Source organism: Oryctolagus cuniculus, chromosome 6 (genome assembly GCF_051225735.1).
Source record: "Oryctolagus cuniculus isolate XC-2025 breed Fujian yellow rabbit chromosome 6, ASM5122573v1, whole genome shotgun sequence".
NCBI lineage: Eukaryota > Metazoa > Chordata > Mammalia > Lagomorpha > Leporidae > Oryctolagus > Oryctolagus cuniculus.
This window is the reverse complement of record NC_142872.1, coordinates 134,276,842-134,290,776: the sequence shown is the minus strand read 5'-3', so window position 1 is coordinate 134,290,776 and position 13,935 is coordinate 134,276,842. Positions and strand designations below refer to the sequence as shown.

The 13,935-nt window shown below is 33.6% G+C and overlaps 1 protein-coding gene across 1 annotated transcript in view; it reads right to left on the bottom strand.

Moving 5' to 3' along the window:
• Positions 1-3,271: 3,271 nt before the first annotated feature.
• The window catches only part of EMC2 (ER membrane protein complex subunit 2), a 59,954-nt gene continuing 49,290 nt past the window's right edge, over positions 3,272-13,935 (bottom strand). Inside the window, exons 8-11 of the mRNA XM_002710733.6 lie at positions 12,948-13,029; positions 12,000-12,110; positions 9,893-9,997; positions 3,272-3,680 (exon numbers count right to left, since the gene is read on the bottom strand). Coding sequence (XP_002710779.1) covers positions 3,594-3,680; positions 9,893-9,997; positions 12,000-12,110; positions 12,948-13,029 — 385 coding nt within the window. The 3' untranslated portion in view covers positions 3,272-3,593. The remainder of the gene's footprint in view (positions 3,681-9,892; positions 9,998-11,999; positions 12,111-12,947; positions 13,030-13,935) is intronic.

Genomic DNA, 13,935 nt, shown 5'->3' with positions numbered 1-13,935 from the left:
TTTCTTTGAGCCTCAGATTCTTCATCTTAAGATTGAGTACAACCAAAACATCTTCAATGTCCCCTCTAAAAGTATATGGTTCTATGGCATTTAGTCACATAAGTTATTTTGAGAGTAAGCAGGCTGCAGATTAAAAGAAAAGATTTTTCTAAATATTTGCTGTTAAAAAGTTAAACTCAATGTTCACCAGCATCTGAAACACTGGCCTTCCATTGCTATTTTTTTCTACATTCCTCTCTGCTCCCAAATCAGCATTATTTTTATGGTTAACATTCTACAAATATGATTTTTTCAACTCTGTTGGCTTAAAATGCTAAGTAAGGGCTGAGCTGTAGTAAGATATTACTTCTTTTGTTATATGTGATTATCTTCTTGCTTCAAATTAACTTTCTGAAATATCAATCCTGACAAGTCTAAACTAAGAGTTTTGCAGGATAAAAATAGTTGAATAATGGATATATAAGTCAGACACATACATGGCTAAAGTAATAAGAACCCCAAATACAGTATCTTAAATATCAAGAGTTATCTCTTATGCAATGGTAAGTGCAGAGGTTGGTAACTGCTCATGTTGGTTCAGGCATTCAAGAAAGCCATCAAAGAGCCAGGACCTCCCTAATGCTTCAACCACATCTTTGAAATGCACCTTCATTCTCAAATTTGTCATGTCATGGTTTTAAGATGGCTGTTGTACTTCTCAGTCTCTCACTGGCATATGGTCAGAAGAAGAAAACAGGTAAAAACTGTCAACTTCAAAAAAGCTTTGACTTTTTCATTTGAAAGGAAAGCCCTTCAAGCAATCTTCTCTTCATTTCATTTACCTAATTACATCATCCCACATTTTGGATCTATATTGTGTGATATGGTAGCCTTTAGTGATCTGTGGCTGTTTAAACTTTAAGAAACTAAAAATTCTTTTTTGCAGTTGTACTAGCTATATTTGAAGTACTCAATACATGGCAAGCAGCTACCACACTGGACAGTAACATATAGTTTGTTTTCTTTATTGAAAGAAGTTCTGCCTTGGACTAATAATCACCAAACAAAAGGAATGAAACCAACATTTCTGTTTCAGATCAACTGAGCTCTATCTTCTGGGGCTATGGTAGGGTTCTCATCTCTTTGAGGTAAGATCTTTGCTACTATCTAAACAAAATAGGGTACTGTTAACAAAGAAGAAATAGAAGTAATAACAGTAATGAAGGCAACTGTCTGCCACATGGGATTATCAGAACATTGAAGTTGAAGTTTATAAGGGTGATATTAATAAATTACACTGTCAGTGTGCTTCAAAAATTTTGGCAACAAATTACAGAAAATTAGAGAAAACTAAGGCTGACACCTATTGGAGGCACTAAGTTACTTCTCACACACATACAATTATTAATTAAACAGTAATCTATTGATTGACAAGCAGGGGTGAGAAGGAGAAAAAGCGGCGGGACAATGTGCAGACACTATTTCCTTTAGAGCCTAAGTAATGCTGAAATGGATAATGTTGAGACACAATTACTATCTCATGTACAGAAAGAGTACATCCTTGTGATAACAAAAATTAGTGGGGGCATGGAGCTGGCGCCATGGCGCAGTGGGTTAGTCCTCAGCCTGCGGCGCCGGCCTCGCAAGTGGGCACCAGTTCCAGTCCCGGTTGCTCCTTTTCCAGTCCAGCTCTCTGCTGTGGCCTGGGAGGCCGGTGGAGGACGGCCCAGGTGCTTGGGCCCTGCACCTGCATGGGAGACCAGGAGGAGGCACCTGGCTCCTGGCTTCAGATCAGAATAGCTCCTGCCATTACGGCCATTTGGGGAGTGAGCCAGTGGAAGGAAGACCTTTCTCTCTTTCTCTCCCTCTCACTGTCTGTAACTCTACCTCTCAAGTAAATGAATAAAATCTTAAAAAAAAAAAAAAAAAGAATTAGTGGGGGGAACAGTTAACTTCCTATTAGAAGAGCTTTTTTAACAAAAGGTATTTAACAGCTGCTCATTATTTTGGCAGAATAAAATGAAAGACATTATGTAACACTGAAGATTAGACTAAATATGGAGAATAATTCACTAACAGAAAGAATTACTTAAAACATTAAAAGGAGCTGATATTAGCCGGTGCCGCGGCTCAATAGGCTAATCCTCCACCTAGCGGTGCCGGCACACCGGGTTCTAGTCCCGGTCAGGGCGCCGGATTCTTTCCCGGTTGCCCCTCTTCCAGGCCAGCTCTCTGCTGTGGCCCGGGAGTGCAGTGGAGGATGGCCCAAGTGCTTGGGCCCAGCACCCCATGGGAGACCAGGAGAAGCACCTGGCTCTTGCCTTCGGATCAGCGCGGTGCGCTGGCCGCAGCGCGCCGACCGTGGTAGCCATTGGAGGGTGAACCAACGGCAAAGGAAGACCTTTCTCTCTATCTCTCTCTGTCAGAAAAAAAAAAAAAGAGCTGATATTGACAAAAGTTTTCTTCCTAAACACTAGGTTGTCAAATCCTTCACAATCCCTACTTGCCCAAAAACATCAGTAACCAGTCCACAGAAGTCTCAATATATTGTTAACACAATTAAAATTTAAACATTTATAAATTGCAAACTACTAACGATATTTATTTGTCCAGAATAAATACCTGTCTATTTGCAAAACTTATTTGCAGCTAAAGTATTAAACTTTCAAAGTCTTTTCTGTTCTACTGAAATGTGCAAAACACGGTTGAAGGTAGCACAATGATTAATTACTATTAAAAGATAAAAATATATTGTAATTATAACTAAAGGAGGAGATAGAACATGAGAACTATACCTTTGTCCCTAAAGATAATTTAGATTTTCTCATTCTTTCCCCCAAACTAAAAATAAGCCTCTGTAATGTGATTTTTCTCACAGTTACTTTCTATGATCCTTAAATATTCTTTTATGTAATTTACAGTTATAAAGTTCACTAAGTATAACTTGTAGAGAGGTTAAATGTAAGTATTATACCAAACATTAACTTTCAGGCAAAAAATCTGAATTACGTCTTAAGTGAAAACAAAATTTACTAAGAAATACTACTGTACCTTGCAGAATGACATATTTTAACCAAAGTTTATCAGAATAACATTTCAGCATGTAAATGAATTAAGTAGCCCACTGAGAAGACAGAACAAAATTCAAGCTGACACCATAAACAAAGTCAAAAGAATCTACTGTTGTCAATTTTGTATGAGGTGTATTTCCTACTATCAGTGAGGAGTTAACTAGAAATTGAGTTCTAAAACTACAGACTGATTATAACAAAAAGAAGCTACAATCTTCATATTCAAGTTTAATAAATCATAATGGTTTATTTAACAAGGTTATTTCTGCATCAGGTTGTGGTTTAAAAGTAATGATTATATATGTGATATGGAGAGAGTGGTATACAATCAGTAAGTCTTAAATCTCTCTTCCTCGGATATTCCCCCATCTACCTGCTTAGCAGTAAAAGGCATTTTTAGGTTTATATAAACACATTCTTTGTAACTGCCTTCTTAAGAGAAAATTAGAATATAAATAGCACTGGGCATTTAGTAAATAAGTCACAGGCCAGTAAGTTCAATTGTGCAGTTGTGAAATCTAATGTCAAAGAGTTTTTGAAACCTTAAGACTGGGTGATCTGCAATGTTTCCAACATGTCTTCAACTGCCTTTAGAGAGTATTTGGTTTCCTTCTTACTTCGACCTGCAAACTAATTAAAAACAAAAATTAGGCTCAATTTCAGTTGTACCTTCAAAATCACAATCTTTAAATTGTTAATAAAGCTTAGTATTCACTATTTTACCACTAACGTGAAATCAAATATATTCTTTTTCATCAATAAGAACAAAACTTGAGTTTTAAAGAATATATTTATAAGGTTTTGTCAGTTGAAGTGTACAATGACATCACTGCATACTTGTCAGTTTCAGTGTTAAACATGATAACCTATAAATCACAGATTTAAAAACTGTCCTATATTCAGACCCAAAAAACACTTAGGAAATTAAAAGTACAATTTTAAATAGAAATTTAGCATATATTTACATACAAATATGGTCTATTTCTATTTGACTTCTAAACTGATTTCTTTAATTTCAAACAAAGGTATAATGTAAGTTAAAATACTTTTTATTAACCATTTTAAAATTGCAAGTAATTTCTAAAATTACTTAAAGTAGGACACAATATACATACTTTTAATTTTCCAAATTAGTTGAAAAATGATACATTTCTGAAGCACAGAGCTATCAGTAAAACTATGGTGCATGTTTAAGTGATGTAAACAAGGATTAAAATATGCACTTGTAGTTTAAGTGTAACTATAAAACTACACTGGGATTGGATTTTACAATGAAAAAAATAATGTATCAAGTACTAACTTTACATAGTTAAAATCAAATTAATGGCACTTTTAGTTCAGTATAGTAAACATTATCAGTGAGGGGATACACTGTTGAATATACTATGCTGATTTCAAAAGGAATTTTCTAACTGAACTGATAGTCCTATCATTTATCAGTCTAATTTAACACTCCAGATTTAAAAGACAACTAAGTGTCTTTTGTGTGGATGGCAGAAAGTTTATTATATCTATATTACCTGCTTTTCTCCCTGGTTAATGTACTGATTAAAACAACATCCAGTATTTTCAACCTAACATCTAAACACTGAATGCATTTTCAAGTGACCGATCATTTCTTCAAATAGCAACGCTGTCTAAAGTACTAGGTACTTGATTTATGATGTGTTTCTTCTCTTTTGTAATTAACTTAATTTGGCAAACTTTTCATGACCTGTTCAGAAAGATTAAGTGATCAAGCAAAGGTACTATCACTGAAGCAACAGGCTTCAGGAATTGGTAACCTGCCTCTGACCCCTCTGGCTTCAGCTTAACATTTTGATTCAACTACTTCCTAAACCATTAGCTTCTCTGTTGAATTCTTGATTTCATAGAATAAATAAAGGGGGTTTCTAGTGGAAATGCCAGGGAAAAAGAAAAGCTTTAAAAATCAAAATCACTTTCCATTTAATAAGGCAACACTAATTTAAGGAATTCAATTGTTAAAAATACCAGTCATAATTACAAAATATGGTAATAACACCACCAAACTGTAACCCTTTTTTCATAATCTCCCTGGGTAAGTAAACAATGTGGAATGTGTCTTTTACTTCTATTATCCAGTTGATAAATTCACCTTCACAAGGATTTACCAAGAACAGAAAGCCTTTTCTTTTACCACTGCCTACCCAATGTAAACAGGACTGGTCCTAATCAGATACTTTAAGGTCTAATTCCAAGGAAAAGCTTTGATGGGTTGGGGGAAGGGTACCAAATAGGATATCCCACAGTAACTTTCATTCTAATTTTTAAACAGCAAATTAAAAGTGAAAAAATTTGTAAGCTAAAGTCCAAACATGTATTTTATAATACAGCATTTTTCTTGGTTTGCACTTTAACGTAATAATAGTATGATTTTTAAAAATGAGCTAATTAAAAAAAAATCACCCAAGATGGTGTCACACTACTGACAACCAATGTAATTTAGAATAAATCAAACTAACTTATTGGTGTCAGAACAAATAGAAAGAAAGCTGGAATAAAAATCTAGACTTCAAATTTGTTTGCCATGCAATTATTTTGTCTATTCCAGAATTATATGGTAACTTAACTGATTAAGCCAGAATTGCATTTTTCCTTAAAAATCATGATTTAATTTTCTATTTCCCAACAGGATAGTTACAGAATCACCTCTGTGATCATAGTAACATATGGATCGCTGTTATAGACAAATTCAACAGTGTACCAAAGAAGCATTTATCTGGAAAATTATTTTGAGTAGATTCACATTGAAGTTTCTCATGAGCATTAATCAAACATGCCTGCCTCTGCTGAACATGCTAAACCAATTAGCTAATTGAAAAGCAAGTGGTAGCCATGTTCTTTTTCATTATGAGGAAACAAAGAAGAGCAATTCTTAAAACTTCATTTTCTCCAAATATCTATAAAAGCATTATAAGAATATGTATTAAATACTTTATACAGGCTTATATGAGTAGATATGAGTCAATTGGATCTGAGAGCTATCTAATTTAAAAGAAGTCAATCTCGCACAAGTTATATTTTTCTACATTATTCAAAATTGTGGTTTTTTGTATGGTTGAATTTGCATAAGTAAACCTTTCATAATTCAGCTAGATTTTTAAGAAAATTTACCATATAGAAAACAAAACAACCACTTAAGAAAAACTAGCTTATCAATCCACAGGTCAAAGATTCATCCACTGTAATACACTGGGATATATTGGGATAACATTTCTATGCAACTTGCAGAAAATCACATGGGTGGACAATATAATAGAATAACTGAAATGAATTCATTATGCTGACAGAAGCCAAACATAAAAAAGTACATAACATATGATCTCATTTACATAAAACTAGTACAGGCAAAACTAATGTTTGTGCTAGAAAGTCAAATCAGTGTTCGCCTGCTGTGGGGAGGGTAAAACTGACTGTCAAGGGAAAGGAGGGATCTTTCTGAGGTGAGGGAAATGCTATCTGTCTTCACTGGAGTAGTCAAAATTCAAACTACATTTAAAATATGTGTGCTTTATTATAACTAAAAAAGTGGACAAAAAGGCACAATGAACTGACTCAAAAGGATGGAATTAAGGAGTTACACGATAGTATAATAAATTGTCAAATAATTACATGTTTTTCTTCTCACTGAGAGGTGAAGTCTTGTATTTCTTGACTCTGGGTTGACTATGTGACTTGCTTGGGCCAATGGAATATTAGCAAAATCTGACACAATCAGAGGCTTAAAAATGTGTACACAATACAATTTGCCTAATTGATGCTACTGGAATCCTGAGACAACAATGTGAATAAGCCCCTCTAGCTTGCTGAATGAGAGACATGAGGTCCAGTACCACTAGCTAACAGAGTGCCAAGTGGTCATTTATGTGAGATCACTGTTCACCAGGATAATGTAGAAACATGAATGAACTCAGCCAAGATTAGCAGAGTTACTCAACTGACCTCAAGCCAGATCTGCAGAATGAGGCATTTTAAGCCACAAAGTTAGCAAAAGGTAATAGATGTAAAGATTTATGGAACCTGACTTCTAGGAAGAAAACACAGAACATCTGTGGAGGAAAGCTTCAAATGCACCAAGAGATTGTGCATAAAACTTGTTACTGGTGTCAAGAGATAAAAATAAATGTTGTCTGACAGGCAATTCTCAGTTAAGAAGTTTCCAAGTTGCTATACAGAAACCTGACATGACCAACTGAGAAATGTGTTATCTTCCTGCAGTGAGATCCAAAATGAGTAAGAAACTGACAAGAAAAATTCCTTATATTATCCTTTCCCATGGAGTAATGAAAAGGCAAACCACATCTTCAGTAAAGAGATCTCAGGGCAAAACCCAAAGACTGAAGAGCACAAGTCAACAAGGCCTTGTATCATTGAAAACAAAGGAAGAAAAAAAGAAATAAAAGCCTAAAAAAACAAACTCTACTATTAAGAGTTTTATGTCTGGAATGAAGAGAAACAAGTGTGGGAGAGATGTCATTTTCTACAGGGGAAAATAACTGAGGGAGTAAGACATTACTTTTATGATAGCTCCAGATAATTTATGCATGTCATATCTTTTTAGAGGTGATATATTATGACCCCTAAAAGTAGCAACTCTGGCATCAGACTGCCTGGGTTTGAAATCAGATCTGTAATTAACCAGCTCTGTCAACCTGGGAATGTTATATCTTTCTACTACTTACAATCCTCATTTCTGAAATAAGAAAATTATAACTAAATAAGTTCTCTATGAATGTGTGCTATTATTATTGTTATTGCAATAATCAGAAGAAACATAAAGCAAAATTCAAGTACATAATTAATAACACAATGTAACAAATACTACTATAATTTGAGAAAGCAGCAGAGGACTGTCCAAGAGCTTCGGACCCTCCACCCACGTGGGAGACCAGGATGAAGCCTGGGCTCCTGGCTTCAGCCTGGCCCAGCCCTGGTCATTGAGGCCATTTAGGGAATGAACCAGCAGAAGGAAGATTTCTCTCCCTTCTTTTTCTCTCTGTAAATCCGACTTTCCTATAAATAAATAAATCTTAAAAAAAAAAACAAACACAAAAATCAGCTGACATTTATTGGCCATGTGATATTGGATCAATTATACACATCTCTGAGTCCAGAATAATAAAAGTATTCTGCAGATTGAAAGAGTTGTAAGTCAATACACTTGAAAAGAAAGATAGAAGTAGAAATTGAAAGGACATACAAAGAAGTATATGTATATTTACTGCTCTGGATAATTTCATCTTGCATTATTCATTGAAATGTATACTTACATCAGGTTATTTTTCTATGAATATAATAATTTAATAAAAAGTCACTTAAAAAATACAGTTGTGGGTCAGGCACTGTGGCATAGTAGGCTATTTCTCTGCCTGCAGCGCCAGCATCCTCTATCAGCTCCAGTTTTTTCCCTAGATGCTTCTCTACTGATCTGGCTCCCTGCTTATGGCCTGGGAAAGCAGTGGAAGATTGGCCCAAGTGCTTGGGCCCCTGCACCCCTGTTGGGGACCTGGAAGAAGCTCCTGGCTCCTGGCTCTATGGGATAGAAGAGAGGGCTAAAGAAACAAAATCTTTCTGAGTCAGACTTAGTTCTAAGGAAGTTCTTGTATTTGAGACCTTAATTAGGATGGAATGAGGAGAAATCAAAAAGTAACAAAAAGAAGGAAGACTTAAGAAACCATGCCAGGAAAGGGAAAGCTATCCTATCCTATATCCAACTCCACCCCTCTACTTACCTCCTATCCTGTTTGTTCTCTTAACACTTACTTCCTCCTAAAGTCTCAGAAAACTAGCTCACTTAAATGTAAAGAACAACAAAAATACTATGAACCAACTCCATCAGAAATTATTGAGGAAAAAAAATCAAACAGAAAATGATAAAAAATAATTTGCAAAGAAAAAAATGATATAAAAGGTAGGAAAAGAAAATGTGATACAATTGGAGACCTAGAAAAGAAAACTTAAGCAAAAGAAAAAAAAATACCTGTAATTCTAAAAGCAATTTTTTCTCAAATAAAAGGGCTGAATCCACATCCTAAATCAGTGTATTGTATATCTGGAAAAACTAACCCAAGAATAATTAACAAAACATATAATAAACTACTGCAGTTTAAGATTTAAAAAAAAAAATCCCTTGTAAGTCTAAATCTCTTATGAAAGAGAAAGAAAATCAGGACTGTATCAGACTTCTTGACAGCTGCATTTTACCCTAAAAGACAAGAGAACAGAATGTTTAAGACACATGAGTAAGTAAATATAAGCCAAAAGGGTGCATAAAGAGCCAAGCTTTCCTTTAAATATAAAGGCTGATAATTACAAGCATAAATGATGTCAGATAAATTTTCCCATGAAAAAAATTTCCTGGAAAGTCTCAGAAAACAGAACATCAGAGCACTAAGAAACAAATGGAAAACTTTGAGTATGAGATCTTAAGTTTAAGCAGACTGCACAAACTATGTTTTACAAAGTACAATGTTTCACTTTTAGGCTTTCCTTTTTCCTTTTGTATTTCCTGAAACACCCTCCCTAATAATATATACCCAATCTTCTTCAGAAATGTATCATGCAATGTCTTTATCCTTGCTGGATAATTACTTTAGATGCCAAATGAAGCAACTGAGATTTCCAGATTGGATAAAATGCTGACTCTTTTGGGGGGTTAAAAAAAAAGTGGCCCTAAATTGATCATACACAATTAAAACACATTGGATAAAGGTGCAAGGCATAAAAAGTACAATCACATTTGGTTTTATACTCTGTAGAAACAAAAATAACTAAGAAATACATTAACTGACATACATGATAATAAAATTATCAATACTAACCTGATAAGCTCTGTTTATTTGACTAGCTGCCCAACTAGCATATTTCATGTTGTCCTTTTTCATTTTTGCACTCGCTTTTGCATTAGAAGCAATATGACTTGCCGACTAAAAACAAAGAAGCATCAAAAACAAAATTCCATCTTTTATAATCAAGATAATAAAAAATAAAAGCCTTTAATGCTGTGAGATAGTTTCAAAAAAGGTACCAAACCTATTTTTAAGATAAAAATATAATTGAAGGAAATTACTGTATAAAAATTAAAATTATTTTATAGCACAATCCACATGGGAAGAAAAAGATAATTATGTACCTAGCATTGCTCCTAAAGATAAAATCCCTATCATTTAAATAAAATATCATTTAAATAAAGTATTTAAATAAATAAAACAATCAAATATTGCATTACCACTGCAGGATATTACTAGTGTTATATCTTGTTACTAAATTGTATCAGCCTTTTAAAGTTAAAATCATATAATTAAAGGGATATCAACAATTTAATATACCCTCTGCTTTTTAAAAAAAAAACAAAGTTCTTAAATGGGGCCTATGAAAAACATCTGTGAATTTGTTAACTGATATGCCAATTATTAACTGTATGTTTTTATTTCTAAAAAAAGGGAAAATACAACTTTTTACTTATTCTTAAATATATTTATTCTTTTTTTTATTTTTATTTTTTTTTATTTTATTTTTTTTATTTTTGATAGGCAGAGTGGACAGTGAGAGAGAGAGACAGAGAGAGAAAGGTCTTCCTTTGCCGTTGGTTCACCCTCCTATGGCCGCCGCTGCAGCCGGCGCACCGTGCTGATCCGATGGCAGGAGCCAGGATCCAGGTGCTTTTCCTGGTCTCCCATGGGGTGCAGGGCCCAAGCACCTGGGCCATCCTCCACTGCACTCCCTGGCCATAGCAGAGAGCTGGCCTGGAAGAGGGGCAACCGGGACAGAATCCGGCGCCCCAACCGGGACTAGAACCCGGTGTGCCGGCGCCGCAAGGTGGAGGATTAGCCTATTGAGCCACGGCGCCGGCTAATATATTTATTCTTAAAGAATCTGTCCATATGATACCTGTAGGTCTTTAATGTCACTTTTTTTGAGTATGAATTTCAGTAAATTAAGTGGTTATAAGAAAGGTTCTGGAGTAACATGCCCAGGGTGGATTCCAGCTTAATCAGTTAGGCACACTGTCTCCATCTTAAATCTCTGTATCTCAGTTTTATCATCTGTGAAATGGTAGGAGTAACAGTACCTACTCAAATACCTGATGTGTGGATTTGAGGATTTAAAACAAACAAAGCTCAAAGGTATCAACTGGCTCTGGCAGAATCCAGAAAAATTTTCTTGAAATATCTTTGAATCATCTTCTATTACACTTTGATAGTCTTTTCTAAAAATTACTTCATTTATGCGTCTTTCTTTCTTCAATCAATTATTTTTCACTGAACTGCAACAAGAAGATTCTTACCAGAAAGTCCATAAAAAGACTAGGATAAATCAAAATGTCTGCAACTACTCTATTAAAGTTTATTTTCCCAGCCCTTTTAATACAGAGAGGTGCTTATTTTATATATATATATATTTTTAAGGTTCAACAATACTTCCTGTTTCCATAGCTCTTGTAATTGACTTAAGTCTTTTCACTGGACATACATAAAAAAGGTAATTACTTCCTACAATTTCCAAACAGTTTTTCTATCTAATAAAAAATGTTTTACTCTGACATATCAGAGATCTTATTTCTAATATGTTTCATTGGTATATTTAAAAAATAATCATACAAATATCATTTAGATAAGAAATACAGTAATGTTGAGCATAAATCCAAGAATAGCAAAACAATGAAGAAATACATAATATGGTTTTGTATCATTATTTAATTTTGTAAGGGCAGATTTCAATTGTGATATGACAAAAAGTTAATTTACAATGAAATGTTAAACAGCTAGGGTGTTTTAACATTAAAAAATAAAAATGCCTTACAACCTATTGCTCATAATTGACCGTAGGAAAAAAGTTATATGTCCATCAGTAAAAGACAAACAGCCAACGAAATGTCTGGAAAAGAGAGATTTTGTAAAATAACATTGAACATGCTTCTCAACTCACCATGTAAAGCCCAAACAAAGCTCTCATATTTCTGTTGTTCAGTTTCAATGCCTGTGCAAAATACTTTCTTGAAAGTTCCAGGTTTTCAAGTCCACCTTGGGTATATTTAACCTGTTAAAAAATGCAGAGTGCTGAAATCTGTTTATTTTACTACTTTGAAATATAGCATGTTTCATCAGACCATAGGCATTTAAGTAACTGAAACAGATACTCTGTAAACAAATGTAAGATTTTAAAAGAATTCACCTTAAGAATATTAGGCATAATCTAAAACTTAAAACATAACCCAGCTCCAAAATTGTTCTATTCCATGAATATTAAGATCAATGAGTAGCCTTTGAAAAAAATAACCTCCTAAAAAGAAAACACCAGTACATTATCTATTTGAACTGCCTTGCAAATGCTTCATATTACACTTGTATTTTCTATTATTAGCATTTTAAACCTAGATTTGGATACTGAATTGCTGTTTTTCATCTACATTGATTTTTTTTAATAATGAAGTCCTTCTAACCTCATAGCATTTTGCTGTACTGTTAATAGTAGGCAAATTAAATACTTCTTATACCCTAAAATATTGCTCTTAATATAATTCCCTTAGAATACAGCTTTAAAAATTATAAATAGATGTCTCAGAAGTCATTAAAGACTGGCAATTGTGATATAATTAATGATTTTATAAGAAAACAATATAATTTATAAATTTTATACAAATACTATATAAAATACAAAAAATTTTACCTTTAAAAACTGGACTTTCAGTTCATCAGTATTTGCATCAGTGCAGCATTAAAAATTTAGAAATTTTATTCCCACAACCCTACACTTATCAGATGTTTTAAATATTTATATACTTGCCTAACATGAAGGAAATGTTTTTAGTATCATAATAATATCCAACAGCAATAAAATGAAATCACATGTACTCTTGTTTCTGAAAACACTTACTTCAGCATACTGCTGACAGTATAAGTGGTTGTGTGGATTTGTCATCATAAGCTCCTCTAAACAAAAGGCTGCTTTTGCATAGCTGAAAAATGTCAAGAGAAAAAATTAATTCTAAAAGTCATAAATTTTATTTTATTTACATCTTAAAATAATTTAGAAATAATTTCAATGATGTTACATATTTTATTCCCACAATTTAAATGCTTTCAGTAACAAAGTATTTACCCTGAATTCATACACATTAATAACATTAAATTTTTAATGAAATGGTCAAACTTAAATCCTAAAGCAGCCTATGAAAAATCAGTACGTATTACATTTGAAAAATTGGATCGGGGTGGGCATTTGGTCATGTGGTTAAGGTGTGCTTAAGATACCCATGTCCCAAATTGAAGTTCCTGGGTTTCATATCCAGCTCTGCTTCTGACTCCAGTTCTTGCATTAATGGACCCTAGGAGGCAGCAAAGATGGCTCAACAGACTTGGTTTCTGCCACCCATGTGGGAGGCCTAGATGGAGTTAATGGACCAGCAAATAGGGCTTTCTGTCTCTCTTACTACTCATTTTAAATAAGAACAACAGAAAAATATTTTTCATCAAATAAAAAAAAAAAAAACCTTGGGTTACTAGTATGATATCCAAATATTATTAATAATATAAGCTTTAAGATCTTAGATTAAGTTATATACAAAATAACTTGGAAATCCAGATCATTTAAAATTGTTTGTAGTGTAGGAACTAGGCATTTTATTAAATATTCACTGTTTTCTAAAAATTCTTTAAACACCTATTTACCATTATAAAAGCTTCAAACTACTTAGGTTTATTGTAAAATATCAAACTATAATAAAACTTCAAAGTAATGAAAAATAATCAAATTAGTTTTGATGTGCATTCTACTATTAAATCTTGCTAAAAATCTTCAGAATGAACTGGGAGAAACTGCTCTAGAAAAACCAGTTTTAAATCATGGGACTAAAATTCACCTT